Below are 21,652 nucleotides of genomic sequence, written 5' to 3' on the forward strand. Positions count from 1 at the left end.
GGTTTTTTGACACCGGAACACTGAAATTGGGCCATTGCATGCTTGACCACGCCCTGAAAGAGATTCTTTGGGGGCCCAAGTCTCAAGGGCCAGTGAGCAAAAGAGTGAGGGTCTGGGCATTGTACGCACATGTGGGGGTGTATGGTTTGAGAGTGGGGGAGGTGTTCACAAGGTCAAGCATGAATAGGCGAGGGCTCATGAGGAGAGATGTTACTGTAGTGGGTATTTCACTGTGTGAGAATGTGTGAGTGTATAGACGGAAATGTGGGAATGTGAGGGTGCAGGAGTTTGTGTGTGTATACAGTAACAGTGTGTAGGTGTGCAGGTACAGCAATGCTGCACACATACCCTCTGCAAGAAGCTGCAGCCAAAGCCACACCCTGAGGCCCTGGAGGACTAGTCCCCTCCACCCCAAGTTCATGGGTGAATGCTGTATCCCTTAACAAAGAAGCTTGAAGGCAGTCTGCCCCTCCAGAGGCAGCTTGAGTAACAGGTCCACCTGATAAAGCCCCTCAGGCCTCCTGTCTGTCCTCCTCCAGACAGTTGGACACCACCAGCACACACACAGAGACAAGAGTCCATACGGGGGGGGGGGGGTGGGTCACACAAAGGTGATGAAGCCTTGGGATCTGTCCCTCAGGAACCCCTCTCCCAGTGTCTAAAGAAGATGGAACAATAGGAAGCAGTGCTGACTCAAAGGGACAAGGAGAAGGACACTCACACAGGATAGAAACAGGCAGATATGGGGTGACTCAAGCTGGGGCGCCCTCTGCCAGGCTCAGAAATGATACCCTACAGGCCGGGCAGAAAGCAGACCTAAGAGAAACCTTCGGCTTGTGATGGCACAAGGAGACAGGCACACCTGGGATCTTCTCACAAGAAGTGTCCCTACCAATGCCCTTCAGAGTCACAGGTGCCCAACAAAGCGTTCTACCATCCCTTGCCACTCAGACGAAAGACCTTGGGAGACCAGTCTCTGGCCATTGGCTGGTACTCAGGGGTTTCACCCACATAGCTTGAGGTACAGAACACCGGACACAGTTCCATGGGCAGATACCCCCACTCCGCAAGCTTGGCCTTGGGACCTCCATCTGTGTGGCTATTAAGGAGACTGGGGATCAGGCTAATGAAAAGAAGCTCAACTCTCCAAGACACTCTTTAAAGATAGATCCATGGCTTTTGGTTCAGAATTGGAAAATAAAAACAATCCCAATGTTCTCCTTAGGAAGGAGGAACTGTGCCCTTGCCAGCCTGACTCACACCGGCCAAGAATGTCCATCCAGTCCCTTGTGTCCACCTGCTAGCCTGCAGACTCTTACAAGTGACACTTGGAGCACAGCTGAAGCTTCACAGAGCGTAGGGAACAACTGGCTTCTGGGCATTCCTTCACATGGGGCCCCACCCCACGGGACCCTGGCGTGAGGGTGTGGCCAACTCAAGACCAGATTCCAACCAGCCAGTATCATTGCTTCTCAAAGGAACTCCATAGCGAAGCTACAACTCACTGTGAAGTTGGCCGCAGGGCCAGGAACAGCACCTGTCACATTCCCTACATCCCTTCTCTCAGCAGGGGTGCCCAAGTACTGGGAGAGAGTTGCTCCTGCTTTTAAGGGGTTCCTACCTACTCCAAGTGACTGCAGTGAGACCTGCCATTCATCAAGGGTCTGCTGTTTGCCTGGCTTTGCGCAGACTTTACTGTGTACTCCACGATACATGCAACCGCCTTAGCACGTCGCTTCGATCGATTTCACCTCACTCATTTGGAAGCTCTGAGATGTTAAAGTACCCGCCTAGGATCATAGAACAAGAATCCAAAAGGGTGCACTGGACACCAAGCTGTCCCTGTTGCTCTAACACCAGGAACTGATTAGCAAGGACCTTAAGGATCTTCTGTGGCCCCCACACAGTGGGGCTGGGTTTTAGTGGGAAAGAACCAATAGCCATTCAACCTTCTGCTTCAGCTTAGCCACAGCCTCCATCATACCGAGCATCCTCGGAGATGCTGAAATCCTGAGGACCCCTGGTTCAAGACCCAAATGGCTCTCTCTAGCCCCTGGTTTTTGGCCAGTTCTAGCTGCTCAGCCAATCCACTAGGGCTTCTCTCCTGGCTTGGCTGCTCCTTAGGGCCCAGGCCCATTTCACAAATGAGAAAACTGAGGACAAGTACTCAGAGCTTAAACCGGAAGTTAAGCTGTCCATAGCCTACCTTCATTGTGAAGGTCCCCATGAGGCTCTGCCCATTCCTGCTGGACGGCTTCCCGGCGGTATACCACGTGTGTCCTCCCTCCAGCCTCCTTCTCCTGCTGCCCTCGCTCCAGAGGCTCGATGAAGTAGTCTGAGCTGTCTGTGCGGATGAGGCCAGCCTGCGGGCCAGGGAGAGCGGGAGCAAGGTGAGAGAGAGAAGAGGTGAGAATGGGGGACACAAAACAGACACATGTGGGGGTCTCCTTGCAGAGCCTGTAAAGTCCTGGGACTCCCGGAAGTTAGGAAGGCTGATCACGGGATGGGGAGGACCCCTATTTTAAGCGCAGCAGGACCTGCCTTGCTTGTTCTAGTCATTTGAGGCTTCATGTGAAAAAAAGAGTTCTATTATTACTTTTCAAGGTAAGTGGGCACACAGAGCTAGGCACAGTATTCTGACAGTATCCTACTCCCCCTAGAGGCAAAAGGGAAAACCCCAGAACAAAATGGAAATCAGCCTGTGGATAGGTGTGGACCCTGCTCCAGTACAAAGGGTTATTGTTTCAGCCCCAAAGCACACGTGTATGGTACAGCAGGGGGCTATGGGCCCCACAGGAACCTAGCCAGGATGGTGCACCAAGGACACAGGCTCCACTTTCAATCTCACATTCTGTCCACATCAAAATATTCCCTTAAAAAGAAAAAAATCAAATCAAGGGCTGGCCTTAGAAATCAAAATACAAAAATCTAACCTTGGCCAAAGCCAGAAAATGTGTTATTAGCCACCAACCAAGACCATAATGAAAGAGGCCAATAAAGCGTATAAAGAGATGTGTGTTGATATACATATGCCTGCACATGTGTATAGACACACACGCATGCATGTCATCTCCATAAAGCAGGCCAGCCCACCTACCATGGTGTGCGGAAAACAGCAGATACTGTTTAATAAATAAATATTTGTTGAATTCATTCACTTGTTCTAACAAAGACCCACTGAAAGCCTTCAGTATCCCGTACACCGGGAGCCCAGCTGAGAACACAGAGCCGAGCTCCAAGGCACATTTTATAAGCTGACGAGCCTTCTCCATTTGAAGCACAACCCCCTCCTTTCTTAAAGCAGCCACTGCACACCGTTCAATTCCACCCACCTCCCCAGCTCAGCCTGCTTGGGAGCTGAGCCTCGGGGAAGTCCTTCCAAGGACCTGGTGCACCTGCCCCGACAGCATTGGGCCTTTTTTATTTGCTACTGAAGCAGAAAACCAAGCTGGTCAGGACCGAGACGGTCACCGTCACACCTCATTACAGACCCATCCGGGAGGCCAAGAAATGCTCCAGGGAAAAATGGTGGCATTGTGGCAGTGTGTGACCTACCCAGGCTCCATTTCGTCAGGTAATGGGATGGTCTGAGAAAATCCTAGTGTTTTTGTTAAAATTCCAGGGACAATAAGATTCTCAGGCTGGGAAGACTATAGTATAAAGTATATAGAGTATAAAGCACTTGCTGTGTAAGCCTGACAACCTGCATTCAGATTCTCGGAACCCACATAAAAGCTAGACACAGTAGTCCAGGCTACTCCCATAGCCTCAGCATGCCTAGGTGGGGGACTGGAGGCTGAGGCAGGAAGACCTCAGCTATCCTGGCATAAGCACCATGAACAAGAGATCCTGTTTAAATCAAGGTAGAAGATGACTGGACCTAAGCTTGTTGCTCTCTGATTTCATGCATGCTGTGGCTCGTGAATGATTGCATGCACACGCTTGCACCACACACCCATAAGCGTGTGCACATGTGCGCGCATACACACACACACACCACATGTAATGTCAGCATTATCATTCCTTCAAAGACTCAGCACCTACCACTTGCTCCGGGAAACAGACAAATAAGTCTCAGCCTCTGGCTCTGGGAAGGAGCCAAGGACAAGGAACGTCCAACCCTGCCCAGCACTAGGACAGGTGTGGTCCCAAGGGATGGGTGTGCACCTGGTACCTAGTTACAAGAGCTGACACCCCTGCTCAAAGGGGTCTGTGTTGGCCCCATGGAAATACTAGCCAGAATAGGGACTAGAAGCAAGGGGTTCAAATGCTTCCTGGTACCAGCTTCATTCTCTCCCATGTTGACAACATACCTCCATTCTGCTGCCAGACAGTGCAGTCTGAGGAAGAGTGGTGGTGGCTGCAGCTGTCAATCAGGCACCAGGGCTCATAAAGGGAACAGTGCCCTCCCACTCCCCAGGTGACTTCCCATCTCTCAACCAGAAAGGACACTCAGCCCACACTAACCTGCCTACCACACCCCCCTCAGATTCCTCGGTCCTGTCTGCTTAGGCTCACCCCTTGACCCAGGGCAGAGCTGGAGAATGCCCCCACCCCAAAAAAACCAATTTACTAATTATGGCAAAAGAGCTAGACCCAGCAACTAGGGGCACACTTTGTGACTGTGCGTCTCATGGTCCCCAGAGATCAAGAGCGGAGAACAGTCCAAAGATTGTTCTTATCCCATTTGGGGCATGATGCCTAGGCCTGGGCCATATCTGGGCTCTCTCTGGGCCTCAGAGACCCTGGTCTTGGAGAGAGGATAAGGAGGCAAGCCTGGTCCTGGCCCCTAGCTCCAGCTTTCCCTAACCTTCATGGAGACCTCTAGGGTATGACCCACCTGGGCAACACAAACCCTGGCCCTTCCCCACCAGCTTTGCTTGCTTCCCTGACACACAGAGAGGCTTGGCACAAGTTCCCTTGAATCCCTGCCCTGGCCAGGAAGCCAGGCACCGCGCAAGCAAGGCCGACAGCCTGGCAAGCAGGGCCTCCTGGCTCCCTGCCTCCTCACTAAACCACCCCGACTCTCAATTTATGCGACGTTTATATTTCTGAAAAGTGGTAGCTAATTTTAAAGCACTAAAATCAAATCAAATTTCTGGATGAAACATCAAGGAAAAGGGGGGAAAAGATTTGTGGAAGGGCTGGAAAACGAATGCCGGGCCTAGCTATTTCCACCCCGCTGCTTCTTCTTTCACAAACAGTACATAAGCAGGAAATACACACTACAAAGGCTCCTCACACAACAAAAGCAAAACAAAGAATAAATCCTTGGTTACGTCTTAGAGAGCCAGATACCAGGTGGGCCCTCAGCCAGTCGCTCAGGATGGAAACCCTCAAGGGATGGCCTGGCCACCCTAGCCTTGCACTGAACTCCCTTGAATGTGGCTGTTTCTGCAGTGTCCTTCCTGAGAGGCACACAGCTAGTGGGGGCAGAGGTTCTCGTTGGATTTTTCCAATGCGCTGTGCAGTGACATAGATCACTTCAATAGCAAAGGCAAAGGCTTTCTCTCAGTCTGCATCCAGAGTTCTCCAGGCCCAGGGTGGGGAAGAACTCACAATTTCAGTGAAATCCCAGGGCACCTGAAGAAGTGGTCACATGACAGCTGAGGTGGGGAACGGGGTTTAGAAATCACCTTGTGTAAAGCCGGGCAGTGGTGGTGCACGCCTTTAATCCCAGCACTCAGGAGAGGCAGAGGCAGGCAGACCTCTGTGAGTTCCAGGCCAGCCTGGTCTACAAGAGCTAGTTCCAGGACAGCTAGGACAGTTACACAGAGAAACCATGTCTTAAAAAGGAAAAAGAAGAGGAAGGAAGGAAGGAAGGAAGGAAGGAAGGAAGGAAGGAAGGAAGGAAGGAAGAAGGGAGGGAGGGAGGGAGGGAGGAAGGGAAGGAAGGAAGGAAGGAAGGAAGGAAGGAAGGAAGGAAGGAAGGAAGGAAAAGAAGACACTTTGTGACCTGCTATGGACCTAACTGAGCAAATTCAGTTCATGACTGGTAGTCATCTACCATCAGGATAAAGTCCCAGATATTTCAGTAGATAACGGAAGCCAAATTCTTTTGAAATTTGTTCCTAAGTGTGACTTTGCATGTATAAGCATGTTTATAAGATGCATGTATGTACATGGAGATCTAGAGACAAGGGGACATTGAGACAACAAACAAGCCTCCAGGGTGACTACAGGAAGGCCTGGGCTATGTGTTCTCAAACGAAATGGAAATCCAAGCTTAGAAATAGGCCAGACTCGACTCCTGCGATCATGGCTGTCTTCAGCAACACCACACGCTCCTCTGCTAGACCCTAAACACTCAGCCCATCCAGGGATCTCCCCTCCCTACCCAGCTGAGGCTCCAGGCTCATGGGAAAGAGCCACCTACACTCGTTGCCCCATGTCTCACCATATCCCTGTCTCTCTTTCCCCACTACAAACGGGCTTCTGGAGCCACCATTCCCTGAAGGGTGCTCACCTAGGACTACACTGTGGCCAAAGTTGGCTAGCCCTTCTTTGCCCTGGCCTGGTCTCCTCTAATCATATGCTCTCCCTAAGCTTATCCCTGATCCTGGCTTAAAAGACCTCATGCAGGCATCTAATTCCTGATCATACCAGCCCTGGACAGAGAGTGAGCCAGATTTCCACCAGCCAGGCAAACTTCAAAGAACTCTAGGCTTGTGTCCAGACCTACTCTCCCCACTTCTTTGACCCATCTATGGTGGGGGGGAACCCAAGGTAGGCTTAGACTCAAGACCTGCAACTCCTGGTACCCTAACTCTGCAGTCAGTTCAGCTGCATGCAGCACCCTGGAGTCCTTCAGGGCCCTGACCCTGAAAGGCCATACTGGACTATAGTGTCTGAGATATGGCATGAGAGAAGTGCCATCCATCTGCCACCCTAGCGTGGGGTTCCCATCAGGGCTTCTCAATGCCCGGGCATGATGGGGACCAATCAAGGCAAAAAAAAAAAAAAAAAAAAAAGACAAGCCTCTACTAGTCTTAATGAACTCATATCTGGATGATAACTTGATAATTAAGGCAAACAACCCAATTTAAAAATAGGCAAAGGATCTGAGTAGCCATTTCTCCAAGGAATATATTTAAATGGCCAATGAAAAGGTGCCCAGTGTCATTAGTCAGCGGAGGAACTCAATCCCAAACCACAATGAAATGCTGCTTCACACCCACCAGGCTGGCTAGAATCAAGGTAAGATAATAACAAGTGTTGGCAAGAACGAGGAGAAACTGGAGCCGTTACACACTGCTGGTGGGAATGTAAAATGGACAGCCACTTGAAAGCAGGCTGGCAGCTCCTTACACAATTAAACAGTTTAATACAACTTCCAGAAAATCTCCTCCTAAGTAGAGATCCAAGACAAACAAAAATACGTCTACACAAAAAAACTTGCCCATGGACTACTGACATTTATTGTCAGCTTAGTTGGATTCAGAACCACCTAGGAGACACACTTCTTGACTGGTTTGGGAAGGCATTTCCAGATAGGTTTAACAGAGGGAGACCCACCCTGAATGTGGGCAGCAGCATCCCATAGCCCCAATAAAAAGGAAAAATGGGGACAGCAAGCTGAGTGGCGGCCTTCACCTCTCTCTGCTACCTGAACAAAGGTGCAGTGTGGCCAGCTGCCTCACAGACACACCGCTTTGTCTCCCCAACACAACAGACTGTACCTCTTCTTAAACCCTGCCAGACATTTCGTCATAGCAACCAGAAGAGCACTGAACACCAGCACTTACAGAAGCATTGTTCATAGCCATCACAAAGGGCAAGTTGTCCAGACGCCTACCGTCAACATGACATATCTGTGCACTAGAGCTGGCCATAAAAAAGAATGAAGTCCCGATGCATGCCACAGAGCAGATGAGCCTGAAAACGCTGGGCAGAGTGAAAGACGCCAGATACGAAAGATGACAAATTCTCGGAGCGCCTTTACAGGAAAGGAAATAGGCAAATGTGTGGAGAGAGTAGGTAAGTGGCTGCAGGGAGGAGGGATCTGACCAGGGGCAAGAGGTAAGGGGCACCCCCTTCTCTCTCTATGAGCCTGCGAAAACTTTGTGTTAGCTATGGAGATAGTTGTGCATCCTTGTCTAAAGAAAACCCCCTGCAAGCCTGGTGTGATGGTGCACTTCAACCCACACTCAGGAAGCAGAGGCAAGCTAATCTCTAAGTCTGAGGCCAGCCTGGTCTACAGAACAAGTTCCAGGGCAGCTAGGACTATACAGAAAAACCCTGTCTTAACAAAAACCAAGCCAAAGGAAAAAAAAAAGAAGAAAGAAGAAAAATCAAATTCACTGAATCGTGTGCTCTGAACGGGTAAACTGCATGGTGCATGAGTCACATCTCAGTAAGGCAGCTGCAGACTCGGGGAGACTAGAACACAAGAGGAGACACACGCACAGCACCCGAGCTGCCTGCTTCCTCAGAAGTGTGAGTCAGCATGGCTCAGACGAAAGCCTAGGGATGCTGCAAACTCAAACCTGATGTGAGGCCCCGACTGCGGGCGATCTGCTAAGAGGCAAGGGCAGCCAAGGCCTCGGCCTGAGCCCAGGAAAGTCTGCAGGCTGATTCAGACTGAATTGCAGCCTTGACAACAGGCAGAAGCATGGAGCCCTTACAGGATGGGGCTGAAAAAGCCAGACTTGTCCTCAATGGGTATGCTCTACCGTGCCCCCAACCCAGCAACAGGAGGACTTCCAGGACAGGACAAGCGCTGGTAGAAACATCAGGAATCCAGAGTCTCCACCAGTTGGGGCTATTGCCTGGGATGGGATGGCCACTGAGTCTCTGTTTCCAGGGTTGTGACCTCTGCAGGCTCTGGGAAGGGCTAAACCTAGCTCATCTGTAGCAATATCGTGGATAATATGGGGAAATGCAGAGACCCTAAGTTCAATGACTTGTCATTCAAATCTTGGCTCTGCTGTTCATCCAGGTGATCTTGGGCAAGGTGACATTCTGTGCATGTATCTGGTAAAGAGGTAATTATATATGCCAGGCAACATTTCTGCCTTCCAGTGACAGATGTGGAGAATCTATATTTTCTGTTGTTGTTGTCATTAACATCACTCAAAACTATGTTTTAGAGCAGTGCTTCTCAACCTCCTAGTGCTGTGACCCTTTAATACAGCTCCACATATCGCAATGACCCCCAACCATAAATTATTTTCATTACTATTTCATAACTGTAATCTGCTACTCTTGTGAACTGCAATGGAAATATCTGTGTTTTCTGATGGCCATAAGTGATCCCTGTAAAAAGATCCTTTGACCCCCAAAGAGCCACAAACCACAGGTTGAGAATCAATGTTTTAGCGCCTGGGGGCTCAGAAAGGGGATGGTGGGCCCAGAGATGGGAGCCCAATTCTTGAATCCCACAAAGGTTTTTCTCTGACTCCTGGCTCTGCCACAACCTGGCTTTTACCCGCTCAGATCCTCTGCCTGGAAATGGGAAGACATTCCCGAGAACTGGGGGAGGAGGGGACACATCCCACTGGTAGGAAAAGTCCCTGAGAAGAATAGGAGACTAGCAGAGGGTAACTTTAACCATGTGTGATTTCTTTCTATTTAAAAGTGCTGTGTTGTCTGACTGGTTTATGGCTTCCTTCTCTCAGAAGGCAATGGAACTCTACAACTCCCCCTCCCCTAAAGCAGTTTCAAAAAGGAGACTGTGGTCATCAGCTTTTCGTGGCTGTGACAAAATGTCTGAGAAAAATCAAGTTTAAAAGAAGGAAAAGTACAGGTGGCTCACAGTTCCAATCCATGGTTGTTCGGAGTCTGTGGTGGCACCGGGCGGCATGGCAGAGGACATGGGGTACAGCAAAGCTGCTTATCTCATGGTGCCAGGAAGCAGTTGGGGGTCTCCATATATCTGTTCAAGAGTCCGCCTTCAATGGCCTAACTTCTGTTAGTCTCTACCTCCTAGCAGCAGCACAAGTTGGTGACCAGACCTTAACACTAGAGCATCTGGGGGAAACATTCTAAATTCTGACCACAGCACCACTACAATGGACTCCTTCTCTCCTGCCAAGCCTCAATTTCTACGTCTGATACCAAAGGGTTGGGGGTGGGGGATAAAATGAGGGAGGTACAGGTGAATGCCTCCTGAGGTCTGACGCCAGCAGGGTGGGGTTTTCTATTTTCTTTCCTGATCCCCCATGATCTGACCCTCACTTCTCTGTCAAATACATGGCTATGACAACCATCCTCCCTCCCTGGATGCTCAATTTAAATCATCCGAGGAATTTGCAGATCTATTGTCACCCAGGCCATGCCCCGGGCCTGTGACATCATAGCTCAGTTGGAGGAGCCTGGACATCAGTATGCCCTCAGAGTTACCCAGGTGGATTCCCACACACAGTCAGGACCAAGAACCACACACCCAAACTGAAAGCTTCCAGTCCATGAAAGGGTTCTCAAAGCCATGACTAAGGGCTTCCAGGTCTTCTTCACCAGATGGGTGGGTCAGCACGGGGGTAGTCAGAAGAAATGCAGAAAGCTAATAGGAAATAGAAACCCCAGTGAACCATCTGTGCATCCCTGAGTGGGGTCAAGCCAAGCCAGGGTGGTTCTGCATGCCTCTGGCATTAGGAGCATCCCTACCCCTGGAGGGTGTGACCAAGGATTCTCTCCTTCTCAGGACCTCACTAACTCCTCCCCACAAAGCCAACACCTCTGAAAGAAAAGTAACTGCCCAAGCAGGGCAGTGGTGGTGCACGCCTTTAATCCTATCACTGGGGAAGCAGAGGCAGGTGGATCTCTGTGAGTCTGAGGCCAGCCTGGTCTATAGAGTTCCAGGATGAGTTTCAAGACAGCCAAGGCTACACAGATAAACCCTGTCTTGAAAATCCAAAAAGGGGAAAAAAAAACTAAGACTGTCCTCAAAGACAATGAGGGTCTTGAGGTCCAGGAAATGGCTGAAGGGTTATGACCTACAGATAGCCAACAGCAAGTCAGGCAAGTCAGTGGCTACCCAAGGTGAGGAAGTCCACAGTGCAAACGTTCATGCCCCTCTGTGGTTTTGATGGTGATGATGATAATGATGACAATGACATAGGTGGTGACAATGAACTGTCCTCTACTGCCAACCAGAACTCAGTTGGCTAGTAACATTAACAGCTTGGTAAATACGCTTAAAGGAGGGGTGGCTGTTTTATTTCCACGCATGCCAGCTCCAGAGGGAGGGGTCCTGGTATAAGTGACAGGGTAGGGTTAACGCCTGCAGGTGTCCTGAGCCTCCCCTTCCTCTGCAAACCATGGCCTGCAGGCCATCCAGAGTCAGAGCATTTCTCCCTGGGGGCCAAAGCCACCATGTTTCCAATTCCCTATGCCCAGAAGACACATGGCTCCAAGGCTTCCCCATCCCACTCTCTCCTTGCCACAGCCCACCATGATCGGACTGGGAGCTCTGCCTGGCCCCTTGCTTGGCTCCCAGTCCTGGCAGCAACTGTGGCTTCAGGACGAGGAGACAGGAAGCAGGCCTTCAGTGCCAGAAGGCAACGTGGCTGCCAAGCCTTGAACTGAGGAACAGCTCCCTGCACGGAGGCCCTCCTGTCTGCTCCCTGTGGCTCAGATGCCAACCAGAATGCTTGGGGCAGCTCCAGCAAAAGGCTACAGACAACCCCCTCAGCAGGGGAGAGCCAGCCAAGGGAGAGCCCAGAAGTCCTGCTGTGGCTCTAAGCTATATCTCTCCCACATTAGATAACAAGTATAAACGTCCATCTCAGACTCTGACACAGGGTCAGTCTGTGGCAAGTGACGGGATGAGCTCTGTGGCAGCCTAGGAGAAGGGTCCTGTGCGAAGAAGGGAAGCACAGGAAAGTAGGGAGTGGGGCATACCAGACACCCAAATCCCATGTCAACAGGCTCCAGCCCCAGTGGCCCTGACAACACACTGACCCTCTGGGAACCCCCAGTTCCCTCTACCGAGGTGCAAGAGCAGACGAAATACAAATAAATTCTCCTTGGGAACTGCTCCACTAGAATGTTTCATATCGCCAGTCTTCTGACACCTCCCCTGTGTGACTCTCAGTTACCAACAGCACAAACGTTTGTGCTGCAGCCGTAAGGCCGCCTCACCTGCAGCGTCATCCATCCATTCATTCATCCATCCATTAGTTCACTTGTTAACCATTCATCAGGGAGGGGGCCATTCTAAATACTCTCAATACAATAAAAAAAATGTGTCGCCGGGCGGTGGTGGCGCACGCCTTTAATCCCAGCACTCGGGAGGCAGAGGCAGGCGGATCTCTGAGTTCAAGGCCAGCCTGGTCTACAACAGCTAGATCCAGGATAGGCTCTAGAAACTACAGGGAAACCCTGTCTCGAAAAACAAAAACAAAAAAAAAAAAAAAAAAATGTGTCCCTATGACCCCGGGAAATGGCCCAGTGGGTGAGAGCACTCGCACACATGAGGACCTAGCATCAGATCCCCAGTATGCATGTAAAGAGCTAAGGGCCGTGTGCTAGGGAGGCAGAGACAGGGGGATTGCTGGGCTTGCTGGCCAGCCAGTCAGCCTAGTTGAAAACAGTAAGCTCTGGCCAGATTCAGTGAGAAGTTGTGTCTCAAACAAATGATTGATAGAGGAAACCATCTGACATCTTCCTCCTCTCCCTCTCTCTCCCTCTCCCTCTCCCTCTCCCTCTCCCTCTCCCTCTCTCTCTCTGTCTCTCTCTCTCTCTCTCTCTCTCTCTCTCTCTCTCTCTCTCTCTCTCTCTCTCACACACACACACACACACACACACCACACCCCTCATCTTCACATTGAACTACCACTTCACTGAGATGGAGACAGACAACAAACACATCTATAGAACTATAACATCCCAAAGAGGACCATGGTAGATGATATAAAGCAATTATAAAGGCCTCTGGGACTAGGATTTTACTTGTGGCATGGCAAATTGAAGCTGGGGCCTTGTAGATGCTAGCATGCTGTCACTGAGCTACATCCCTAGCCCTCTTATGATTTGTTTAAATTCTGGGATAGGATCTCACTAAGTAACCCAGGCTGGCCTTGAACTCGGGCAGGCTTCTGTTTCTTTTTAAATAAGATAGAGCCTCGTGCTGTAGCTCACGTAGCCTGAAACTCTCTATATAACCCAGGCTGGCACCAAACTTGTAGCAATTCTCTTGGCTGAGCCTCCCGGGTAGCTGGTTACAGGCATATGCCACCAAGCCCGAGGAGGTTGGACTGTGGCCATTACTTTTGACACTAGAGAGACGACTCTTGTGGTTGAGAACTCCTGTGGAGGAGCCGGGTTCAGTTCCTAGCCCCCATATGGTTGTCCACAAGCAGCTGTAACTCCAATTACCAGGAATCAGACACCCTTTTCTGACCTCCTCAGGCACGCATATGGGGCACAGACATACATGGAGACAGAACACTCATACATATAAAATTAAATCTACTTTCCCACAACAGTGGCCATGGTTAAGGGGCCAGCAGGAACTGTGGGGACAGTAACCCCACATCTCCAGGCCAGGAGCCTTCTGGAAGCAGTTTGTGTCCTGACGGATGCTTTCACCTAGAGACCTCCCTCTCAAGCCAGCCTATCTAAGTGCCTGCTGCCACATCACTGAAAGCCAAGCAGAACACAAGGCTTGCCGTGTTCTATGACATGCAGTGAGTTATTTCATAGCGGCCCACGCTGAGATCTGAAAATGGATAGAGGACAAACCACGGTGATTTGAGGCTGGGAAACCAGAAAGTTTCACTGGATCTAAAGCCCCCACACAATATGGGCCATTGATGCGTCATTTTTCTTAGTTGAACTCCAAGTTCTAAGGAAGATAATGCTATAGAGAAGGCGGGCAAGTTAGCTCTTGGATCAGGAGCCTTAAAAACACCTCATTTAGCACCCTGCCGAGCCCAGGAGTCCCCGGAACAGCCCTGTGGCTTTCAGTATCCAGGATCCTGAAGCTGTTGCTATGACTACCATCTCAATGGCCATCACTAGCCTTGAGTTACCACTCCTGTGGACTCTATCCTTTTCCATCGAATCAGGAGAGGCTGAGGGATGGTGGGAGGTGCCTTGGCAATCCCACCCACCCTGAGAAGGCATTCACTTGATTGTATGTACCCTGGGTCTTTTCCCATCACTGGGGTTTGGCTTTCTTAGCTGGGAAATGAAGGACACTGGGGCCCAAGAGCCTTTTCCAGACATAGTTTCTTCAAGGGCAGGGACTATTCTGAGCTGAGACCAACAACAGAAAATTTTGTGATAGGGCCACCTTCAGACACATGGGTCACAGCCACTCCTGACCTGCCAGGGATGAGACGTCATGTGGACAGACAATGGTGATGGGTTCAGGTTTTTTAAGGCAGGGAAAGGCCTCTGTGCTGTTTCTAACAGCGTGCCAGGGACCTGGCAGGACCTTCAAAACTTTCCATTGCAGAGCTAGGAGAGCTCCTACAGGCACTCACTAAGAGCCCACCCAGGTCTCTCCCATGGAGACCAGGAGGTCCACCAGCCCCAGCCACCCTCCCCTCCAGCCACAGCCTGGAGATACAGCTAAGGAAGAAAAATCAACGTTTTTGCCCAGCAAGTCCCTAACCAAAGACTAAGCCAGCTCCCAGGCCCACTGCAGCCCTGTTTTAAGGTAAAAGGACTCTAGTTCAGAGGTGGCTGGGACCTAGGGGTGGGAGAAAAATGAGGGCTGGATCCTGCTTTCAAGGCCCCTCCCCAACCCCACCCTATGCCACTAAAAATGCAGCATTTGCAGAGTGGGAAAACAGAACCAGATGTGACAAATCTTACACGTGTGGCCACTTCCGCACCAGACCTTGACTCTGAGAGACACTGAAGACAGACAGGGAGCACTGTGGAACCAACTCCCTTAGAAGCCCAGCACAGGGACCAGGACCCGGGGAGACAGGCTCAGCTGATAGTCTGGGTTCTGGATAGACCCAGTGAGGAGATAGCCCTGACCAAGAGGCAGAGACCCCATTCTGAATCCTGGAGCCCCTCAAGCACCCACAAAGAATTGTCCTCTACCAGAACCCCATGTTCTTCCAGATACAGAGCAACAGTAGCCATGATGAGCAACCCTTTGTGTCACTTGAAATCACCTGGACACAGTCCCAATCTTGATCCTTGCGCCTGAAAGTCTCCCAGCCTATCAGCTCCTGAGGGAACCCTTCCTAGGAGAAGAACTGGGCCTTCGACAACCCTTGTTTGCTACCTAAACACTCTCAGGCCTTTCTGAATCCGTCCTTCTCTCTGCCGTCAAGAGCCCACGCATGAATCCCTGTTGATGCTGGGCAGTTCTAAGGCAACAGGACCTCCTCCCCTAAGCCTGTCTAAGCAGGGGCTCCACCCTCATTTGACCTGTGACCTGCACCAGAGGTAGCGACCCTCATCGCCCACTCTACCATCCAGCCCGGTGAGCACCTAGGATAGAACATATCGTGCACTGCAGTTAATTCCTGCCTATCACTGGGGATGAACCCAGCTAATAAATAAAGGCAATAAAAAAATTTAAGTGTAAATTCTAGAGACGGGGAAACAACTTATCCAAGGTGACATAGCTGGGGGAGGGGGGGCATTTACACAGAGGCCACGGCAATCAGCAACACCATCCTAGGCATGTCCAGCTCCAGGCCCACCCATCCACCAGCCCCGGCCACCATGCACAAGTGTCGTCAAGTGCACTGCACCATGTGGCCCTGTAAGGTATACCTCACTAGTAGTCAGAGTCACATGGCCCTGGTCCCTGCAGCACCTCGCAGTCAGCCACTTGTCAGCAGACCATTGAACTGTCAATGACAAGGACAGTCCCTGAGGAAGTCTGAAAAGTGCTGCTCACCCCTTTCATACCTTAGTTCGGCCCCAAGATACACAGACAAAGCATCTCCCCATGCCTCGATCCAAGTGGGCATGCAGACAGACTCAGGGGAAGAAGCATAGAAAGATTAGCTCATCCAGATCTACACAGCTTTTGAGTACAGCCACCAGCACACCCGACAACAGTGGTTCTCAACCTTCCTACTGCTGGGACCCTTTAATATAGTTCTGAACATTGTGCTGGCCCTCTATTCATAAAATTATCTTCATCACTACTTCATAACTGTGATTTTGCTACTGTTATGAGTCATAATATAAATATCTGATATGCAGATAGCCTTAGGTGATCCCTGTAAAAGGGCCATTTGACCCCCAAAGGTGTCATGACCCACAAGTTGAGAACCATTGACTTAGGCTATGACGTCCTCAGCCCTGTTTCAGTCTGGGCCCAGAGGTCCCAGCAAGTAGCTTATTGGTGGTTTCCTGTTGAATAAAAGCATTAAAAGGTACTATCCCACTACGGCTACCTCACACCCGGCAGAGCACGGCAGCCAGTAAGGGCATGGTGGTGGCACTGTGTATCATGTCCTTGGGAATGGGTCGGGGGTGAGGGCTGTGAAAGGAACTCGATGCTCAGTAGGAGGGAAAATCTTGTCCCTTACCAATCCATCACAGTTGCTGATGGCAACGGCTGCCCCAGGCATTCCAGTGACACCTCCAGTGTACACACACTCCTGCCGCAAGGGTTGTCGGAAGAGCTCCTGGAAGTCCTCGTGCCACTCCACAGGGGCGCCTGGTGCCACCAACCTCCGGTTGGGCTGCAGGTGCAAGTGAAGCAGCTTCCCAAAAACAGTCACGTTGAAGTAGAGGAAGTGGTGCCTTGGACCAGCGGGCCTCAGAGTCTCTCTTTCCAGTCTCGGGGGGCTGCGAGCCACCCGGAGGTGGCCATGTGAAGCGGCAGCTGTGGGGGCAGAAACCACATGGGACAAGAAGCGTCCCCGAAAATCCGTGCTACAGGGCACAGTCACGACATAGTCACGGAGTTTCCCAGAGAGGTGCAGGTCTGTCGAAGGTAAACACAGAGTCACTTCATGGTACGCTGTACAAAGGTAAGAGGAATCTGGGAATCCCCTTTGGGGAGGGGGAGATGGACAGGCAGCGCTGAGCATAACCTATCACTGAGCCCTTAGCCCAAGTTCATTCATTTTCTCCCCATTACTTCCTGAGCCTGCACAGTCACCCAGAACTTGGCTGAATGACATTCAGGAAGACATAAATTTGTGAACATATATTCCTTCTGTAGCTGTCCGGTCTTTTATTATATTTAGCAGAGTAAACAAATGATGTCAAATAGAGTCCCGTCACCATAGCAACAAGCCTTCCAACTTTGAGCACTGCTTAGAAAGGGCTGAAATTCCAGACCTGCCTCAACTCCCCCAGTGTACTGAAATCACCAGCCTGGAGTAGGGACCTCGCCAAGCTCCCAAAAATGCCGCTGCCAAAACAAACACACCTAGAAACCCAGGGGCCCTTGACACAGATAAAGGAGGGGCTGGAGAAGGGAGTGAGGGAATGCGCCGTTATATATTTTTCCGAGGTTAGAAAGGAAACTTTTTTAAAAGCAGCGAAGTGGCTGTGAGACTTCTGCACTGCCCAGCCCCAAGCAGGATAAATATAGACCTTCAAAAATAAAAAGAGACACGGGGGGTGACCTGCCCACTTGGGCTGACTGAGTGTGAGGTCATGGCCCTGCGCTGTAGGCCATTTGCCAGGCAATGGGCCCCATCCTCATGCAGTCCTCTCTGTGCACAGCCAGGCAGGAATGACAGCTCACTGGCTCTCAGGCCTGGTGATTCATGGACACAAGTTGGAAGGAATTTCCACTTCTCCATAGTCCTATCCCTCGCCTCCCCAGCTAACAGCACTGATAAAACACACAGAGAAGGATGCGCCCTTAAGATCTCCCAGGGACAACTGCAAATGGGGAGATGGTGTCCCTTTATCTTTTTGCTGTGACAAGCAAAGGAACCCAAGACTGTGCAAAAGGGGTCCCACTTGGGCACATGAACCTTCCCTAGAAATGACAGAGCCTTTCTGTATGCCCCCAAAGCACCCGAAGGGTACCCATGATGTAAGATGTATGTGGTATGTCTCTGGTCCATGCCTGGGAGACAACCTATAGTATCTGAGGATGCTATGTGGTGGGCTTGGAGGGGAATAGGGGAAGAGCCTTTTTTTTTTTTCTGATCAGAAGCAACGGTACCCATAGTTTTCTGCTGTGGGAAGCAATCACCTGCTAGCCTGATTCCGTGTGGGACAACCAGACATGCACACTCAGACACGCACGCACGTGCACACAACTCCACAAGTACCACCCAAGTTGGAGACAAGGCATTAAAAGATCAAGAGAAGTGGGGGAAGAGAGGGGGAGGGGGAGCTCACTGTGACTTTTTCTCATGGGCAGAGACGCGTGTTCCCAAACCCCTCCTGCAGGTCACTTCGCCAGTGACAGAATGGGGCAGAAATGGCTAAAAGCAGCCAAAACGAAGCAACTCATCTTGAACCAGGTACATACCGCCTTCTACCCGCCTCGAACCCTGCTAGGCTGGCTCCTGCATCCTGGGGCCACTCCTACCCCTAGCACCCCATAAACCCCACGTCCCCGCGCGACCCGCACGCACGCACCTGGGGTCTGACTGCCCGCGGCCGCGCAGAGCGTGCAGTACCAGGGCAGCAGGCAGGGCAGCAGCGCGCAGAACCGAGCCATGTGGCCGTGCGAGGACGGGAACGGGCAGGCGCCCGAGTCCCCGGACTGCCAGATCGCAGAGCAGCCGGCAGCCACCGCCTCCTGCTGGCCCGCTCCCGGCCCCCACGGCAGGGCGCCCGCACAGTTGGCTCCAGCTGCAGCCGCTCTGTCCGCCCGTGCTGTCCCGAGCCGCCCGGACTCGGCGAGACCGGCTAGGGGCTCGGGGCGGGTACACAGGCAGGGCGGGCCGAGCGGCTCGGGCGGGGGGCGCGGGCGCTGGGGGCGGGGGCGGGCCAGGCGAGCCACGGCGTGCGGCCCGAATCGGAAGTGCCACGCGGAGCCCGCGCGCGGGGGCTCCTGGCGCACGGGGCAATCGTCCCTTCAGACGCCAGAGCTTTCCGGAGCGACTGCCTGAACAGCTTCCCAGGACCGCTCCGCCCCCTTTGCCCGCTCTGTGACTACTCCAGAGGCATTGCTCTTAGGGGTGTCCCACCACATTTTGAGGATGAGGATGGGGAGTTCCCCCTCACCTCCCGGGTTGCCCTACTAGTTCCTGACCCCTTGGATCTTCGCACTTTGCAGATGACAACGCCATGAATCCTAGGGTACTTCTGCCGTCCTGTGTTCTAATCAAGAGCAGGGCACAGAAAGGTGAAGAGAGGGGCCCTGTAGGGTCACACAGCCCAACTGCCCAGATGGAAATCCCAACTCTGAGCCTGTTTCCTCATCTGTGGCATAGCTGTTAGCCACAGGACACAAAAGACACACAATAAACGATGAACGCCCAGTATGTCCGCCCCGCACTCTGTAGCCTGCAGTGCAAAGACCAGGCAGGCACAGCAGATGCTGCCTTGACGACTTGTCGAGACCAGTTCCACAGTCAGGGCCCACAGCCCATCAGAAAACCCCGTGTTCTTGTTCCACTTTACAAGTATGTTCTTAATAACTTGAAATTAGACTATGCTTCAAAGTACTCACAGGTGGAGACTTAGAGGAAGGAGGATCTGGTTGGCTTCGCTATTCTTGTTGTTTTCTTGTTTGTGTTTAACTGTGCCTATGGCTTTGAAATGACACTGAGGTCTGGGGAGGCCAGCTCCGAGAGCAGATGCCCATTATATTCCAAGTGACCTCGAAGCACTCAGTTATAAACGGCATCAACCACCAGTGAGGTCAAGACAGGGCAGAGGGGGCTATGTGTGAAGTTGATGTGGGCAGGAAGTGGGCCAGGGTCAAAGGAGGGTCAAGGAGATGAGCAGGCTATGGGCTGCAAAGGTTCAGCTCCAGAACGCTGCAAACCTACTAAATGATTCTAAGATATCGGCTTGCCTGCCCGGCGCCTCAGTCTTCCAGGCAGTGAAGTGGTAACAGATGTGGCAAAGTAATATAAGGATAGCTCCCTTGCTCCCTATGGGAAAAGCCATCCCTGAGAAGATTCCTCTAGAAAGCTCAAGCACCCTGGCCCCCACTCCTCCTCCTCCTTCCTGCCCCCAGCAGAGCAAGTCAAGAGACACAGACTGCAAATGCAGCCCCAGAGGCTGAGTCATGAGCTGTGGGCTGGGGCCTTCCCTGGAGCCAGCCTTGGCAAAGGGAAATCAAAACCTCATCCTATTTCTCTACCCCCACCCCCTTTCCCTAAGGCTACAATGGTTGCTTGTGTTGGCCGAGGATTATGTGTCCAGGCCCTTTTCCACTGAGAAAGGCTTTGTTAGGGAGAGGGCGATAGGGACAAAAGGTGAGGAAGTGGCTGGGTAGCCCTGCTTCTGGACGTGAACAGGGCCCTGTGAAGAAACCCACTCTTGTAGCCTGGAGGAGTCTCCAAGGAAGACTGCAAGTTCTGGGTTTCCCAAGCTGATGCCTTGGGAGAGTGGCTTGGTGGAGCGGGTGGGTGGCACTCCATGGGCAATGACCTTCCCACACTTAGCCAATGTTCAGTGCAAGGTCCCAGGGAAGATGCTAGAAGGTGTCATTTGTCACTGGGGCCAGTCAGAAGAGATGGCTCATGTTTCAATAAGCTTTGCACCAGGTGAGAGAAGGCTGGAGAAACACCAGCGGCTATAGGAGCAGGGAGGCTAGTAAGGACAAGGGCATGTATTGGAGAAGGAGCCTGGGGAAGATAGGGAAGCCAGATGAGAGAAGGATGTGTCCCGGCAGGGAGGGAGCCATGCACAGAGAAGGTAAACCAGCCTGCCTGGGTGAGTGTCCCACACAGAGGAAAGGCAGCATTAGCTAGACGCCATGATCCAGTTACCGAGAAGGAAAGAGGAAGCAGGCGTGTGCATTGAGAGGTTACATTGTAGCAAGTGTGAGAGAGAGCGACTGAGCCGGCTGGAGATGTGCCCAACCTCTAGCCTGAGCTCCTCGGAACCACCAAAATCCCAGGGGGTAGGGTCTACAAGGGCCAGTCTTCGGCTCAATAGTTCCACTAGACAGCTGAGGTCACACAACTGATTCAGCTGGGGGAGGGGGGGCAGACCCCTGACCGAGGTCCCTGCTGTCTCCGCTGTGGAAAAAGAGCCTCCACACTTCCTCCCCTCCTGCTTGTGGTCCAGGGTGAAGATTAGCTGGCTCAAGGTTGACACACAAGATGTCTTTACCTTGGGGAGTTCCCGATGGCCCCTAAGGGTGTGAGTTTGTGACAAGGGGCAGTGTTGCCACAGAATGTATCCAGCAGGTGGCTGCGGTTTGTTGAGTCTCAGCTGCAGACAAGTCTGATTACTAGCCGGAGGAGGTGAAAACCCCAAAACACAGGAAGGGGGCTCTCATCTTAGAATCCTTGACGCAATCAGTGGCTCTGAAATTCTCAGGAGAGAAAGAGAATCCCACCAGAGCTCAGTGCAAGCCACCACTTTTCACCTAGACAATCAGGACACCAGGCAGCCTGGGGTCACTTCTAAGTTCACGAAGCAGACTCGGAAGATCTTCTAAATGCAGCATCCTCTTTCTAAGATGAACTCATACCCACAGCACCCAGAACACAGCACGTATTTTCCTGAACAGCACCACTCTGTGTTTCTAAGAGATCTCCCCTCTGGCCCCTGGGATCTTCTCTAGTTATAGCCAGAAGAGACAGCCCCTCATATCATGTGGCTCTCTCTGTTTTCGAATCTCCAAAGCCTT

At 51.7% G+C, this 21,652-nt stretch overlaps 1 protein-coding gene across 1 annotated transcript in view; it reads right to left on the reverse strand.

Annotated features, from left to right (window-relative positions):
• Adamts14 (ADAM metallopeptidase with thrombospondin type 1 motif 14) overlaps positions 1 to 18,556 on the reverse strand; it is a 62,735-nt gene extending 44,179 nt beyond the window's left edge. Inside the window, exons 1-3 of the mRNA XM_038342750.1 lie at positions 18,475 to 18,556; positions 16,452 to 16,852; positions 2,207 to 2,363 (exon numbers count right to left, since the gene is read on the reverse strand). Coding sequence (XP_038198678.1) covers positions 2,207 to 2,363; positions 16,452 to 16,852; positions 18,475 to 18,556 — 640 coding nt within the window. The remainder of the gene's footprint in view (positions 1 to 2,206; positions 2,364 to 16,451; positions 16,853 to 18,474) is intronic.
• Positions 18,557 to 21,652: the final 3,096 nt, after the last annotated feature.

Source organism: Arvicola amphibius, chromosome 9, assembly GCF_903992535.2.
Source record: "Arvicola amphibius chromosome 9, mArvAmp1.2, whole genome shotgun sequence".
NCBI lineage: Eukaryota > Metazoa > Chordata > Mammalia > Rodentia > Cricetidae > Arvicola > Arvicola amphibius.